At 33.6% G+C, this 17,983-nt stretch overlaps 1 protein-coding gene across 2 annotated transcripts; it reads left to right on the forward strand.

Annotated features, from left to right (window-relative positions):
• Nucleotides 1-1,379: 1,379 nt before the first annotated feature.
• On the forward strand, nucleotides 1,380-16,494 carry LOC143239204 (uncharacterized). 2 transcript variants are annotated; one of them, XM_076480098.1, is made up of 7 exons: nucleotides 1,380-1,532; nucleotides 8,026-8,105; nucleotides 8,761-9,080; nucleotides 9,740-9,811; nucleotides 10,220-10,362; nucleotides 11,077-11,144; nucleotides 15,558-16,494. In XM_076480098.1, the coding sequence occupies exons 1-7, from the start codon at nucleotides 1,482-1,484 to the stop codon at nucleotides 15,739-15,741; spliced, it is 918 nt and encodes a 305-aa protein (XP_076336213.1). In that variant the 5' UTR covers nucleotides 1,380-1,481; the 3' UTR covers nucleotides 15,742-16,494. The 2 variants fall into 2 exon arrangements, with proteins under 2 accessions (XP_076336213.1, XP_076336212.1); XM_076480097.1 differs by having other exon boundaries at nucleotides 1,381-1,532; nucleotides 8,746-9,080.
• The last annotated feature ends 1,489 nt before the right edge of the window (nucleotides 16,495-17,983 follow it).

Genomic DNA, 17,983 nt, shown 5'->3' on the forward strand with positions numbered 1-17,983 from the left:
CTACGAACATAGTTTATGACTTAAATGTTTATAAATATCCTACTCACGTAACGTATTACCACAAACTGTGGATTATAATCCTACCCACGTATCTTATTAGTATTAACTGTGAGTAAAAGTCCTTCCCATTTTAGTTATTACTACTAAATGTGAGCAATAATCTACAATTATTATTACCAACTATGGGTAGCTTTTAATAATCCTGACTGTATAGTTTATTACTACGAACTCTGGGTAAGAGAGCAACCTACATAACATTTTACTACCAACTAAGGGTAGCAATCCTAATACCAAATAAGGGTTGGTTTGGTTTGTTTTGAATTTCGCGCAAAGCTACTTGAGGACTATCTGTACTAGCCGTCCTCAATTTACCAGCGTAGGACTAGAGGGAAGACAGGTAGTCATCACCACCCACCGCGAACTCTTGGGCTACTCTTTTACCAACGAATAGTGGGATTGACCGTCACATTATAACGCCCCCACGGCTGAAAGGGCGAGCATGTTTGGCGCGACGGGGATGCGAACCCGCGACCCTAAGATTACGAATCGCACGCCTTAACACGCTTGGCCATGCCGGGCCATGAAAGTAGGAAAGAAAACAATAATAATTTTACACAAATGTGTAAGTAACTACTTTTGGTATAATGAGAACAAAATTTCTTTTACTGACGTTTCAGATGTTAATGCTCGGGCTTTCAATATTAACAGATTTTTTAAATCTATAATTTATTATTTGCATGGCTGTTGTACAAATTCAGAAAAATAACAGTTTAGCTATTTGCGATATAAACTCTTTAATTTCCGTTAGGAAATTAAATGCGAAACTATCTCAATTTTCTTATCTTATTCATTAATTTATTTCTGGGAGAAAAGAAATCTAAATTTAAAAGACAGTGTAACAGGCTTAAAGTTTTCTATTTTTCTGTATTTTATATTTTGGATCAAATATCAGAAGCAAAATGTATTTATGTATTCAAATTATTTGCCTTAATAACCCCAGGGAAACAAAAATGATCCATAATATTTAGCGTTAAGAAGTATTCGTAAGAAAAATGTCAAATTAGAGAGTTAATGGAGTGTTAAGACGACTAAAATCATCTTTATACCAAACAACAAATAAAAAACCTTGAAAGAGAGGGGGATTAAATACTGTATAATATTACATTTTGATTCCTTAAACATTTGAAACAGTTTAAACATACGATGGTTGTGTGCTTCAAACTTTAGATTCATCATAACACAGTCGTAATGTTTCTTAGCAAGCATTGTAGATATTTAAATATCTCGTACGACAAGATATGCAAGTAATAATACTACCCTATAACCAGAAATAAGCTAAGCCTAATGTGCACGTTTAACACCAAACAAACTAAGAATGACAGCGTGATCGAGCAGAAGATCACAATCAGCGTATTATTTAAATAAGGTCAACGTTGAGTATAAAAAGAATTTCCTTTGTAATGAGGGTGTAGGAAGTTCATATGGCTGATAAAAATACAGTTGTGAAATTTCCCGTTACTATTCTTCAAACCGTAAGTCCTTTATTTTAAGAATTAATTTATAATATAAATGATTGGAAGCGAGTTCTTACACCCTGTTATAACATTTTTCACTTCGGGGTAAAAAAAATACACAATCATGGGGTAATTATTGGGAGTAACGTTTTTTGTGTTTTGAATTTGCTTCTTAAAAGTAGAATTTATTTGCCTGTAAAATAAGATTTACATCCCAATAAAGATAACAGTTTCAGTTACTTCATTCTTTACTGGCACGATAAGGATTTCGAAGAGCAAATATATTATTAATATAAATAACCTAATTATTTGAACCTCTTTGTCACACCTCGTTTCTGACGTGGCCTTTCTTTCGATCTCGCTCCAACTTCCAGTTATATTTTGTACAATCGTGTTATCACAGTAATGCACGAAACGAAAGGTTCCGTTTTCCATTTCTGACAACATTAAAAAAAAAATCCACATTCCTCAAAAATGTTTATTCAGCAGATTGTAGTGACTGAAGAGTATAATACCACGCATGAAGAAATAAACTGATATACGATATAACCTTCCTACATTTCCGATAGGCGCAACAAGGATTTATTTCGCTTTTCATCGAATCCTCGAAATAAATTCATTGTATTTGTAATACGTCGCACCAAAATGATAAGAATAAGTAGACATTAATACCTAGTAATTATCTTTTTTTTCTCTCTTTTTGTACGTTGCTTTGTATTTTTTATGGCTAGATCTGTTTAAGAAATAGTCTAAGCGAAGAACTTTTTCCCTCCCTTTAAGAATAAACTTTGATTCACAGCTATAATCATACAATTTCTGTTTTGCCTTCTTACTTTAGTGACATCGTTATCAGTAAGCTTCTATTTCTTTTCATAACGATCAATTTTATGTTTATTGATTTCTCAATATTTAGGAGATTCGACAAAGCATCGTGGTACTTGTGCATCGTTTTTGTGGTTTCATTAAGGGCACTTGTGCAGTCGTGACCGTGACATATACAATGTCTCGTAAAATACATGCACTCTGTTTCTTAGGCCCCCATCCTGATTCATAGAGGCTTCAGTGTACCAATTAAACTCCTCCAGTTACTTTCATAACTAATCAGATGGACATCGTACAGGAAAATAAATTATGTTGTTTATATTAAAGTTCAAATCTGTTTGTGCGCACATAACTGCTCCCTAAAATTATGGGTTTACATCCATCTTTTATTTTTCTGTTACTCTTCCACTTTTATTTATCTTTGAGTGTATTTTTCACATCATTAAGCTATATTATTAAACCCATTCCTCAAACCGAATGTTATAATGAGTTTGACTTTTCTTGTTTTAATTTTATGAAATTAGCCTGTTTGTTTGTTTGTTTTGGAATTTCGCACAAAGCTACTCGAGGGCTATCTGTGCTAGCCCTCCATAATTTAGCAGTGTAAGACTAGAGGGAAGGCAGCTAGTCATCACCACCCACCGCCAACTCTTGGGCTACTCTTTTACCAACGAATAGTGGGATTGACCGTAACATTATACACCCCCACGGCTGGGAGGACGAGCATGTTTAGCGCGAACCCGCGACCCACGGATTACGAGTCGCACGCCTTACACGCTTGGCCATGCCAGGCCATGAAATTAGCCATTCATTCGTACAGTAATTAAGAAATTCGTTTTTATTTATGAAATAATATGGTTCCAAAAGCGTTACTAGATATAAAACACTTTACTTAGTTTAAACCTCTATGAAATCTAAGTGCTAAAGACAAATTTCACCAAACACCATATGACTCTAAACTTAAAATTAATCTAGATTTTGACACCTTCGTTTAATATACTTTAAGGAAAATACGTAAAATAATAATAATAATAAAACCTCTTGCTGAATATTTTAAAATACGTTGTAAACAAACTAAATTTCCGTCAAATGCAGAAAGGAACCGTATTTCCCAGCGTCGAAGACGTACCCTCATTTTGATGAGCTAAATTTTGAAAAAAAAAAAAGAAAATAAGGTCGCGGTGCTTTCACCAATCTTACAAAGATGTTTCGTGGATTGTTAAGTGACTTGCGAAACGTAATTCCTCTTGCTTCTGCTCGCTTTTTGTGAGCTAAATGCTTATCGTATCGGCCCGGCATGGTCAAGCGCGTTAAGGCGTGCGACTCGTAATCTGAGGGTCGTGGGTTTGAATCTCTGCCACACCAGACATGCTCGTCCTTTCAGCTGTGGGGGTGTGACAGTCAATCCCACTATTTGTTGGTAAAAGAGTAGCCCAAGAGTTGGCGGTGGGTGGTGATGACTAGCTGCCTTCCCTCTAGTCTTACACTGCTAAATTAGGGACGGCTAGCACAGATAGCCCTCGAGTAGCTTTGTGCGAAATTCAAAACAAACAAACAAGCTTATCGTATCTACCTCTGAAAGTGTATACCTGATTACCACTGCAATATCTATATTATTACCAGTATTTTAGAAGCCATAATATGGGTTGTGTTGAAAAAAAATTGATTTAGCTGATCTGTTGCAGGAAACTCCTACCGAGAACAGGTTCGTGTTAGAAATGGTTACACAACTGATCACAATGGTCTGAACGGAACCAAAACAAACTTACGAAATTTTGCAAATGGCTGCTGTTACCGAATATTCTTTCCGAAGTTACTTTTCATATGTTCTTAAAATGTTGCATTAATATCAAGATTGAGACAAGTAAAAATGTCATTATTTGATGGAAAACGGGCAAATTAGACCAATCGACTGGTTTACCTTAGTATCAAATAACAAATAAATAAACAAGATAATCGTAAAATGATCACAAAATTAATTGGCGCTTCTGTAGTAGACTAGGTAACTTGTATATATTATTCTGGGTCGTATAGAAGAACTTTGATTACTGTCTAGTATCGAAACGTTACTTTATTTATTATTGTTATTATTATTATTATGCCTCTCGATTCCATGAAGGAACATAGGGCCGCAATCACTTGCGGATTCATTAACAGGCTGGTTTTTTAAGTGAGCAGATTGTTAGCCTACTGCACAACCCCCAACCAGGAGGAGAAACCTTAGCCGTCCCTAATTTTGCAGTGTAAGACTAGAGGGAAGGCAGCTAGTCATCATCACCCACCGCCAACTCTTGGGCTACTCTTTTACCAACGAATAGTGGGATTGACCGTCACATTATAACGTCCCCAAGGCCGGGAGGGCGAGCATGTTTAGCGCGACGCGGATACGAACCCGCGACCCTCAGATTACGAGTCGCACGCCTTACGCGCTCGACCATGCCGGGCACAAACGTTTCTTTAGGCCTAGGTTAAGGACAATGAGCGACGTAACCTTCGACCTGGAAGACGCAGGGTAAATTTTTTAGACTTATTTATGAACATGCTTCCTAAATATTATCTACTTGTGATTACTACTAATATTTCATGAAAACTTGTTCATTTGGACATCTTTAAGTATTGCTTCGTTAGCATATTGATTTCTGCATAGTTTTATATTTAAATGTTCTTACTGATAAATCCTTGCAGACTGAAACATGCGAAAAAACTGGTTCACAAGTCAAGATTTACAGGGTCGTACAATTGATCAAGTAAGAATATGTCATTCAAACTGTCTTCCTAGTTTTGGCTTTTTAAGCCGCTGAGCTGAAGAAGTGCTCTTTAATTTGGTTATTTTCATAATTTGGAATATGTGAATAATAATGTTGTTGTACTACTAGTAGTAGAAGCTTACAAATGCAGATATGCTTGTCACGATAGAAAGTACCATCGTTTCGTAAAAGTTGTGTGTTGATTGTACCACAACGGCCCAGACATTGGCAAAAGTGTGTTGAAGCAATTGGTGTGTACTTTGATTTAAAGCATGTTTTACAACACTGGTTTGTACTTTTCCAAACTTCGCAGTTTAAAAACATTTAATTGTGGACAACCTAATGTATTAATAAGCCCTTTCATATTAAAAAATCTGACTCTTCCTGCACGAGTCCCAAGTTGTATTGAAGTATTAGTGAGAATTGTTCCCTGTATTTTGAAAGGTATATGTTCCCAAGTGAAGTTGCGAGGTGAAATTATTTGTTATACAATATTTTTATTCGCATCTTCGGATTAGTTGATAATATAAGACCAGTGTGTCCCAAATTGTGGTACCAGGCAGAAAATAAATGGGTGCACCTGCTTTAAAACGCTTTTCCCTTGAGCTTGAAATCGTCTTATTGATGTTGAGCCGCATCTTCATCTTTACAATTACTCTTAATGGATGATATTAATAAACTTTATGCGACCATCTTTCTACCTCAGATAGCAGTCCGGCATCGATAAAACTGAAACCTCAAAAGTGGTGCATAGATGCTCAAAGTTTGGGAAACACCGATATAGACTTTCTAACACTTCAGAAGTGAAAACTATTAGAAAAACCTTTAGTACAAAAATGTTTGGTTATTTTATGGTAAAAACAATTTAAATGTGATTTGAATACCTAAATCTTGGTTAATAATATAACGTGATTCTGAAAGCAAAGATGATGTCACACTTTAACTTTCTAAATATATATATATAGAAAATATTTAGAAAGGCCTTTTTTACGGAGTGTTGAACGAAACATGAATTCCTTTGAGAATATTTTCCTAGATTTTCAAATCCAATCTATCTATGCATATCATTAGAGATGTTAAAACAAACTTGAACTTTGTACCTAAGTAGTCTTTATTCACTCTTATCATCTGGTGTGAAACTAAAACCCGCAAACACTTTTCACTTGGAAATGATATTGTTTACATTAGTCGCACCTCACACCAGCTAAACTTTGTGTATGTTACATTACACCTTGCTACAAATCCATAATACTTAATCTTACTGTAATGACTCAGTAGGGTGGCCGTCTATCTTTGTGACCGAAATAATAAAATCGTATCATTTGTTCTATAGAAATTCAACATCTGAATCAAAGAAGTGATGACTCAGGCGTATGGGATGTAGCGCCATCTACTTAATAGAATAACAAAAATCTAAAAAAAACATCTAAATGACAACAACAAAAAATCGCAGTTTGAGTATTCAAGATTCAGACAACTAGAAAAATAACTAATATGAGTAATAACCATTTCTTTATAACTGAATATAACTTTACATAAGTGTTCTACACGCAGCAAGAACATGACTTTCACTAGGACTATACAAGAGGGTTTGATTGTACCTTTATTGATGTAAGTTTTAAATGTAGTATTAAACTCGAATTTTTAAAAATTCTGTTTGTTTCTTTTAATCCAGGGTAATACTTTTTATATATTAAAAAGGTACACTTTTTATACCACTAAAATGTATGAATTTTGTTACATCGAATCGTACTGATGCAATGAAGTATGTATGACTAAGGAGTATAATTAGAACACTTTTCCCGTGCAGCACTTTGCAGTAGAAAAAACAACGAACTTTTCAAAATGTTCAGTTGTTTTTTTTTCAATAAGACATATATATTATAATTACCGATTATTAACTTAAATGGCTGCCGTTAGGTCATTGTTTCTTTTCAGTATACTATAATACCCCAACTTTGACCTGGGCCTTACCTCCGTTTTATTTTTCGGTTGTTTTCACAAATTTTTCATTTATGGTCTGTACAGTAATTGAGTGGACAGAGCCTTTTTGTTTCTGTTCCGCTATTAACTTCACAAAACTTTATAATTTGCAGCTGTTCTACAACTTGTGTATGTAATGTATGCTAACTTTTCTCCTAGGTGACTCGAATACATGTATTGTTTGTTTATTAATATAAATAAGATCAGCAAGAATTATTCAGCTATTAGGCATATGCGATGGGTTTTTATGGAGATGAATAACGTTCTACAAACCATGTTACTACTTGTTTACGTCTTATTGTATTTGATTCTTATATTTCTGAAATTAACGTTTTTACATTTTCACTGCAAGTCATGTTTTTTATCGACTGCTTATATTTAGGATACCCAATATATTTGTATCAAAGTGGGTTAAATTTAGTGTTATTTAGACGAAACTTTAGGCAAAACATACAACATAAAAAACGGAAACGAGATGATCTTGTGAAATAATTGAAATATTACAAGAGTGTGTGTGTGTGTGTCTATATACTATTTAGTGGCCTATTTAGGTAGGGGCTACAGGAGGTCCAGCCTCCGAGCCCATGTATTTAATGGTGACTCACTAGTAATTTTTATCCCATGTAAAAAAAAATTTATATGGGATGTGGGGCCCTCAAATTGTATTAGCCCTTAGGCCCACATAACCTTAAATCCGCCACTGATTGGAGTATTTAAACTTTTCTTGGTTAAAGAGGTAACCGATAGGATGACAGTTTATTAAAGGTATACCGTACACTTCAGGTATAAGTTACAATCTGTGGTTAGACTCCTCGCAGTGGACTGAGCACAAGTAACCCTTTATATAACTTAGCAACAAACCACAATAACAGTTTACTCAAACTAGTTTTATTTTAAGCTATTTATCTTCACACATGTCTGTTTAATGTCTTTTAATTGTTTCCTGTTTGTTTTTGTAGAGTTGTTCATCTAACCAAGAAAGGAGAGACAACAGAACCTCTGACAACGATGACAGAACTCTAACATTTATTCATCTGAAGTATGCTCTTTTTGAAATACTTTTCTAAACTTGATTTAGAACCTGTCGAAAGTTTGCGATTTGCATCTGTTACTTTGTATGTCTATCTTTTGTTTGTGTTGTATGGTTTACACCAGTGTTTATGCTGGTAATATATGAATAATATTATAACAAAACTGAAAAACATGAAATACGTTCAGTAGCTAGACAGTTTGTTTCAGTCGTGTAGTTTTATCAAAAATAATTTGGCGAAGTTTAAATTTTACGCGTTTTAATATAATTCTCTTTTGAAATTTTGCCCTTTTGTACTGTATTTCATAATTAAGACTGTAGTGAATAACTTAATGCTTTTTACGCTTCCGGTTAAGATACATTTCCTGGAAATTTTGTAATTAATGTCTTTTTATCGTTTTGCAAAAATTAGAAAGAATAAAAACGTGTTTTGAAGGCTGAATTGGTATGTCATATTTCTGAAAACTTAAAATTAAATAAGGCAGTTATCGTAAAGAGCTGGCCAGAAGCTTATTAAAAATAACGCGTATTAATGTGATTCTAGTTTCAATGGTAATTTCAGATATAGTTTTCTTTATCATGTAAGTTTGGTAAACGACAATGAAGACCTTTAATTTTTTTAAACTTCGAGTTCATTATTATAATGTAGCGTACGACATGATAGTTCCAGCCCAGGCGAAGTTGAAAACAATGGTACAGCACACAAACCTAGAGATGATTCCGAAACTAACACGTCATTACAGAAAGATGAACCATCATCCGAAACGTGTACAACGACGGTTAATGGTAAACGCTGCAACACCAATGAAAAAACAGTCTGGCCCAATCCCTTCACTCGAAACGGACGTTACGTCAACATTGAAGCAGTTAATTGGTCTAATCTTCGTTACAGAAACCGTTGGGGTTCTCTTTTCCTCGGCGTGTTTGTTGGCCTGGTATTCGTAGGAATTACAGTGGCTGTTGTTGGAGTAGCTATTCTTACAGGTTTAGTTTCATGTTGAATATAGTTCAAATAAATTGAAGAGTAGATAAATTAACATGTATTTTAATATTCTATAGTCATTTGTTTAACCTTACTTAGTCATTTCTGAACCTTTCACGTCTTTATCTTAACATTACCAACTTTGCAAGTTACTGTTTACCGTCTTGGACATTCATTACATTACCATCGTAACATTATTTACTTTCCACACATTAATATGAAATACTTTTTCCCAAAGAAGGTATATTAAACGCCGAATTAAGTATATAGTAATTTTTGTATGAGATTGAAAGACATTTTCGATGGAAAATAGAGAAATGGTCTGTTTTGATTTAAATAACCTTGTTAGCCTGAAGATAACCTAAAGTCAAAACCTTTTTCTGTAGTTTATTATAATAAAAGAGAATACAATATCCTAAGGACTTTTTTTTTTCTCAAGTTAAATTTTGTGTATTTCCATAAACAAAAACTAGTAGTGTAGAAGAAAACCATCAATATCTTTTATAACCGTTCATTAAACCTCCATCAAAGGTTTTTCAAACAAAATGTTTCATATTGATCTTGAAGCATATTTAACATTTATTATTTTTATGAGTGAATATTTTATTTGCCATTTTTGATGCAAAAATACAACTATGTAATATTAATTTAACAATTTTAGGTCTCCAAAAGGATTTCAATTACTTGTGTAAAAAAACGTCTGTTTATCGTTTTCAAGGAGTCCACTTATCTGGTAGGCCAAATGAACTTTGAACACTTGTAAAGTGTTTTTTATTAAAACGTTAATCAATCGTTTTAAGCGTTCAGTATTACTTTTGTAACAGGTTAAAATATACGTAATTTGTACTTTTTTTCTTTTGTAGTGAGTTTTAAGATTCTTAAACTTCTATTGTTACATTTTACATAACTAGTAACAAGTAAGCTTACTTCGTATTATTAAAAAAAATTAAAACTATAAAGTCAACCCTATTTATAACTGTTAAATATGATTAAACGTTACGATAACGAAGCTTTATTCCAATGCTAATTTATAAAAAGTTTTACTTACAAAAGATTTAATATCTAGTTTATAAAGTACCCTTTTCAGTTCGGGTATGCGTTTTTCTACATAATAATAAATGTAATTTGTATTTTCTGAAAGATTTCTCAAACAGTCAATTAAAGAAATGGATGTTGTTTACTGGAAGTGTGATTTTTCAAACAAATGGAACTACACCTTGTTTACAAGGAAATAAGCAATCGGACACAAAGCAACTCTACAATGAGTCGTCTTTTACAGCTAAGGTAATTTAGTTAAGTTTTTAAGCTTTATGGCATATTTTACGTTGGCTCTTAAGTGTTATCTGTTTTTTAAAAATGAACCGTCTACGAATGAATCCAAGTAACTGGAAAAAAGATGCAAAATTTATGCAAACAAAAGCGCAGACTTTAGATAAAGTAGTGAAATTTTACAAATAAAAAATTGTTTAGGTATGTGATTAAAAACAAACAAATTGTCCACCAAAAGAATAAAGGATGTGGTACCTAACACGTCACAAGAGGCTATTATAAGACCTGTAATTTGTACTATTTTTCCATTAAATACGTTTATTAATATGTTGTCTTTACTATTTGTACAGGGTGGCCCGTAAGTCCCTACCCATCTATATGTTATTATGTTACATTCAATTACGCATGTATTATAAATTTGTTTTTTTTTTCAGAGAAATATGGCCAATGTAAGCCCATTTACACTTGAAGAACATGGCGTCGCATAATATTATGCAGCGAGAATGAGAGGACAGCACACAGATACACTGGATACATAAGATAATGCATGGATAGGGACTTACGGGCCACCCTATACTTGTCGCCTACTGTTGTTATAGCATTTTACTGTACTTGAGAAACATATAAAATATTTTTAATACTATGTACGTGTCAAGCTTAACTTCAAGATTTTATTCCGCCTTCTAAACTTTAAGTTGGAACTTTTTATGTTGTTTTTTTTTTTTTCAGATCGAACAAGCCTTCCGAAATTCCACGATAAGATCAAAATTTGTAGCATTCTCTTTGGGCAAAATAGGGTGAGTGAATCATGAATTCAGTCTTTGCTATATATCTCTTGTGTCGTGCAGTACTTTCTGTTTTGAATTCATCCGAATCTTTTGACAAACGAGTTGAGGAGATATAATAGTCTGGTGCTTTGCTTTGTCACACGTACATAAGTTTTAGCTTTGTTGTGATGGGGCAATAAATAAACCGAATTACCTGTACATATACTCTTGATTGCTATTTAAACTTCATGTTATTTATTTTTAAACTTGGCGATTCGGACAGTGTATACTGTACAACCAAACTGAAATGCTATATACATATATTACATTCAAATAGTTTTTTTATTGTTAATATGCAATGGGGGGGATGTTCAATAGTAAGTTAATATATATTAAGAGACTAAATTCACAAAAATGCATTCATAATCACCAGGAATTATAAAAGTATGCAGAATGTTTCAATTGTTAAAAACACTTAACGGAAACAACTTATTAGATTTATGAAGACCCAGATATAGTTGAGTAGTTATCTTATCTGCTTCTACTGCAAAATCGGCCCGGTATGGCCAGGTGGGTTAAGGTATTCGACTTGTAATATGAAGGTCACGGGTTCGAATCCCCGTCGCACCAAACGACCTTTCAGCCGTGGGGGCGTCATAATGTCACTACCCATCCCCCTATTCATTGGTAAAAGAGTAGCCCAACAGTTGGCGGTGGGTGGTGATGTCTAGCTGCCTTTCCTCTAGTCTTGCACTACTAAATTAGGGACGGCTAACGCAGATAGCCCTCGTGTAGCTTGGCGCGCAATTCAAAAACAATATAAAGAGAACGTGAGTAAAATGCATGATGGGTAATTTAAGTCTCTTAAACGGAAATAATAAGGGGGGGGGGAGACACACCTGCCGTTTAACACTAACCAGAGGCAACTGACAAAGCGAAGGCCGATTTCATGAATGACGCATTAAGAACTATAAAAAGAATATCCTTCTTATACAGAAACGTTAATATGCTTTCTACTTGCCTTAATGACGTAATTGTAGGAGCGTTGTTGATAACGTAATAAGTGTTTAAAAATAAGGAACAAAATACTGTTTAGGATTCCAAAAAATGTCATAAAGATGAGCACAGGAAAGAAAATAAATCGATCAAGAATTCAACATCAACTATCGTTTAACTTGTACTGTAAAGAAAGTAACTGAAAACGACAGGCCCGCTGATAAAACAAAGGAAAACTAAATTTATTAAAAGACAAATTGAAGAAACGTCTAAAAGCATAGTATTCCAATGAAAATGGCGGTTGTTATAGAGCGAAGTTACAACAATCGTAAGAACACAAAGGATATCGCAATATTAAACATTTCCTATCTGAACAAATCTTTGTGAAGATTTTAATGTTTTTTGCGCAAGAGGATGGTGTTACATAACTTTTCCCGATTAATTTCGAAATATCACTCTGTCTACGTAATTACAAACAATGTCGCATGTAATTACCATATTTACCATTTCATTTCAACTTTACATCGGCTGTGGTTTTCATATTACTTGCTTATTTAAATTAATTTTATTGTAATATATTCAAACCTCTAGCTAGGCACAGCCACGTGGTTAGGGCGCTTGTAATTTGAGAGTTGCGGGTTCGAATCCCCGTCGCACCAAACGCGTTCGCCCTTTCAGCCGTGAGGAGCATATAATGTTACTGTCAGTCCCACTACTCGTTGGTAAAATAGTATCCTAAGAGTTGGCGGTGAATGGTGATGTCTAGCTGCCTTCCCTCTAGTCTTACACTGCTAAATTAGGGACGGTTAGTGCAAGATAACCCTCGTGGAGCTTTGTGCGAAATTAAAAAAACAAACAAACCTCTGTACAGCATGAGAAGCCAGCTATGATCAAAGTAAAAAGTGTGAACAAACAAACATGATGCCAAAAGTAAAACAAAAAATATTTACAGAAGAATCTTTTCTGGAAGTATTTTGAAAAGAAAAATAATTCTTTTATAAAATGGAAAGTATACTAACATTGTACAGCCATTGTTTAACGACCGATCATTCGAGAATCAACCGTAATCAATATACGACTGTATTATCAGGGATATATTAATAAAGAACTCGAACCTAGTATCCAACCTACCATTACATATATGATTGAATGAATGCTGTTGAACACTAGTTTTACTAATCTCAACAGATACTATTACAAGTTTTCCAACTTGTAGAAACTATAATCTGGAAAATAATTGAATCATTACTTTTGAAAAGTTAGGTTCAATTTGTTTTATAACTTATGGCTCGTGACGTGCTGCTACAAAAACGCGTTCCGCATTCAGAGGGCGTGAAGTGCGCTATTAAGGGAGAATCTAATATCTGTCATTTGAGCAGAAAGGAGCCGCTCGAGGGTTAGCGGTGAAAGCTGTTGACTAGCTAGCTTCCCCGTCAGTTCAAATTTGGAGATGACTATACGAAATGGCCCCTAGTGTTGGTATGTACTATGAAATAAAAGAATATAAAGTCTATACAAACGCATTAATTACATATGAAAAGGGGTTTAGGTAAGTTACTATAGGTTTATGGATCATTTGTTTAAGAATGAGAGAAGCTTGAAACAAGGTCGAACAATGTTGAAAATTTATATGTGATATAAATCAGATTGAAAGAAACATGAGCACACTTTGCTTAGAAATGTACAAAGTAATAGCTCAATACCTTTAAACTCTAATTTGTATGATGTACGTTTTTTATTAATCATTAAAAGTTTAATGTACAAAAAGTCTGACAATATATGGCAAATAAGTATCTTACAACTTCTAACGTAATGTTTATCGGTAGATACAAATAAACATATCCATATAACCAAGACTGGTGGAAAGAGAATACCCTATGGGCCCAGTACCCTAATTTTCACTAAGAATTCTCCTTCACAATTAAGATCAAACTGTTCTTTCCATAATAATCAATAAACCGTAATACGCAGTAAATTTGTCACTTTAAGGGAATTTACTTTCTGTTACGAAATAAAAGCGCTTAAGTTTCGAAACAAATATGCGATGATTATGAATGCGATATCTGTAGTGTGTTTTAGTACGTAAGTGTTTTTTTTACTAATACTAAGCGTATTAATAAAATAAACTTTAAATTAGATTTTTATGAAAAATGTCGAATAACGATTTGTCAATAGGGAAGAAACGTGTTTTAAAAATCGCTCTCTGTTTAACTACAAATTGTGGATCCATCCTTTATTTCTTAGTGTTGGAGAACGGGGATTTAGTGGATCATTCCTAGGGTTTATTGTACTGTCTGAAGTGTTACTTATTTTAATTTTCCTTGTTGCTCTTTTGCTTTCTTATTACGTACAAAATAAAACTGTAAGCTATTTGTGTTCTGCCCACCACGGATATCTAAACCTAATTTTTAGCATATTTTTATACATTAAATATAGAGACTTGCATATTTACATTTCTGTAAAGTTTCGTTAAGTGTTTTCAGTAGTAACCAGGGTATGTTGGGAAAGTGTGGTGTTGCTAATATTATCAGTATATCTGCAGTGAGGATGTAAACCGTTTAATAAATTTATCACTTGTAATAAATCTGCAGTTTCGTGATTTCCATGTTCCAGAAGTTTCACAAGTGTATGTAACTGCTTTAATAACGTGTATCCAAGAAAAACATTTGCGTATATTTACACAAACCGTGGGAACGCCTCATTATTGACAAGTTAAGAAATTTTTAACCTGTTGTGGAAAGAAACTGAGCAGAAGTTGGTATATGTAGAGCCTAAGTCTCTTTTATGTTTTGTATTCACTCAAGAGTTTGTCTTTATTTAATTTTAGATTTAATATTCGTTATTACAAATTGATGGGATTACAAAACTTTTTTTTTTTTTGAGAGAGAGAGAAACTTCGAAAGAGTTTTTTTTTTTTGTTTTTAATTTCGCGCAAAGCTACTCGAGGGCTATCTGCGCTAGCCGTCCCTAATTTAGCAGTGTAAGACTAAAGGGAATGTAGTTATTCATCACCACCCACCACCAACGCTTGGGCTACTCTTTTACCAACGAATAGTGGGATTGATCCTCACATTATAACGCCCCACGACTGAAAGGGCCGACGGGGATTCAACCCTCGGATTACATTTTACATTTTCTTTCTATATCATCTCGTATGTATGTGTAACATGTGTGTTTATAAACTATATTTACTTTGCAAAATATATTTTTGCAACGGGGATTCAAAACAGGTTATTTTTTGGGCATACATTCATTGATCTTAAAGTACTTTCCTGCTTTATTTTTATTATTCTCTGATCATTTATTTTTAAACTTGCATCAGATAAACAACTCTCAGACACGCTCACAGTTAGAACTCTTTTATTAATAGTCATAAACTGTGATCCTTTCTTGAGTTATTTGTTTCGTCATCTGAAATTTGATTTTCTTTTACCATATTTTAATTAGTTGTGAAGATGGCTCTACAGTTGCAGCAGATTATGTAACCGTCTGGCAGTCTGCGAGTGATGGCACATCAATATCGTTTACTAACATAACCACCATTCTTCTCAATATTACCGTGACGGACGAATATCCTCTCTTCCAAAAAGTTGTTTTCACTAATGTGTTTAATATTAAATCTCCAGTTTAGTTGTTAACTACAATTTTTCATTTTTCTAATAATTTCCAATAAAAGTGAAGTATACAAGACCTATACATTTAATGGTGTTGCATATAATTATTTCTATAATACGTTATGACTAATTATTAGCTTCGAACGTGAGTGTTGAAACTTCTAAGTCTCAGTATACTAACGTTAACAACAGAATTTCAAATATACAGAAAACATTAATTTTTAAACACGCACGGCTCCTTTCCTTTAGTATAATTTTGCCAAGGTTTGAAAAGTTAGGAAAATTATTGTCGATTAGAGCGTGTTTTATTCGCTATTTTTCTTGGAATAGGTTTATCTTAACAACAAAAAGAACGCGAGTGGCAATTATGGTCATTTCTTCAACTTCTAGGATGGTGCGTATTTCTAATCGTGATGTGGTTGTTGCAAATAGCGTTTGGTTAAATTCAACTTTTAACGATGGAACATCATCTTACCAACGACATTTTAGCATTTATTTCACCCTGTCTGATAAAAACTGTAATTTAAACCTTTCACAATAAGAATTTCAAAAGACTTATTAAAACGTTCCTTTTTGTTTAGAACAAATAATAAGAATGTTTCTAATATAACAAGAGAGAAGTTCCTGATTCATTTGTTTCAATCTCGATTGCATTTTGGAAACTTCGCGTTTCAATTGGTATGAGTACCTTTAACAGAACTCTTCAGTATCAGTACTGTGTATTATCTGTCACGATGCAGTTTAACTGACTAAATAAATATTTTTCACCACTCAAAGTTTATTATTATATTTCATAACTCGATTTATGACGAGATACCAAAACTTAACGTCTGTACAATACTTTTGATTATACTTAAAAGTGCTAAACCTTGAATAATTAACTGACTACTGTGTTATCGAAAACGAAATTATTTATTTGAAAAACTTGTAGTTGTTATCAAACGTAATACTCTAGAAAATGAATCGATGGCGTATTTCCAATTTTTTTTCCAAGTTTTCCAGTCCAGTTTTCTATTTAAAAAGCTAAAATTGATGAAATGTTTAATAAAATAGTCATTAAAACAAATCAAATATAATGTTATTTATAATAGTTTTAATTATTTATTTACTGGTACATATATAAAAACTGAAAAAATAAATGATCAATATGCCTAGTTTGTTGGTTTTTTTCATGGACCAGACTCTTACCTATGCCTCTGAAGTGAATACGATGATCCTGTTTATAACTTGAACTAGTTAAAACTAATATACTCTTATTACTTTTGCGAAGTGTCCACAAAGTGTCTATATCATGTAAGCACTAAAGTTGTGTACATTTTCCTTTCCCTGTCATTTGATAAAATGTATATGCGACTGAAAGGTTTTCTTCATTGTGTATACATAAAACCTAAATTACACTTATTTTCATTTTGCTAATTTTTTAAAGTATTTTTAATGTCTGACTTGCTATTTCACGATTAATGTCGAACGTTTCATTGGTCTTGTAACGTAACGTTTCGGGACAACATGGGATCTATTAGTTCATCTCGGCTGTTCCATCCTCTAAGGCCTAATTATTAATAAACAATTTGAATCTTAAAGCCAGTCCTTATCGTTCATGTAATTATAAAACTTTCTCTTGAACTCAATTAAACTTGCAGCCTCCACAACATCTGAAGACTACCAAACTACCTTCTTTGTTCTACTTTCCCGTTTCACCAACTTTCTTCATCTTATACACAATTTCCTGTTATTCCAGTCAATTTAAATATGTTTTTCTGTAAGTTTGTCTATGCTCACTGAGCCCACCTGTTTTCTTCACTTGCAGATGCTCTTTCCTTTCTATAAAGAATGTTTGTTTTGAATACTTAAATTTAACCTTTTAAACACTTTTCCACATCCGATTAGTGTAACTCGGATGTCCAATTAACAACAGATAATTCTTGTCGCATTCTCTCGAAATTTGCATTTATGAAATTTGTAAACAAAAGAGTATTTCTTATCTCCGTATGGAGCAAAGTCTTGAACTTTATGAGTTGCTCTCTCATGTACCCAAGTTTCCACCCTCTTGATCAGTTCTGTATCCAAGTTTCCACCCTCTTGATCAGTTCTGTATCCAAGTTTCCACCCTCTTGATCAGTTCGGTACCCAAGTTTCCACCCTCTTGATCAGTTCTGTACCCAAGTTTCCACCCTCTTGATCAGTTCTGTATTTAAAATCGGCAATAAATTTAAAGTAGAGTTGTTTCTTGTAGGTTCTTTGTGTTATTGGTGAAGAAAT

The sequence above is a fragment of the Tachypleus tridentatus genome, chromosome 13 (assembly GCF_004210375.1).
Source record: "Tachypleus tridentatus isolate NWPU-2018 chromosome 13, ASM421037v1, whole genome shotgun sequence".
Lineage (NCBI taxonomy): Eukaryota > Metazoa > Arthropoda > Merostomata > Xiphosura > Limulidae > Tachypleus > Tachypleus tridentatus.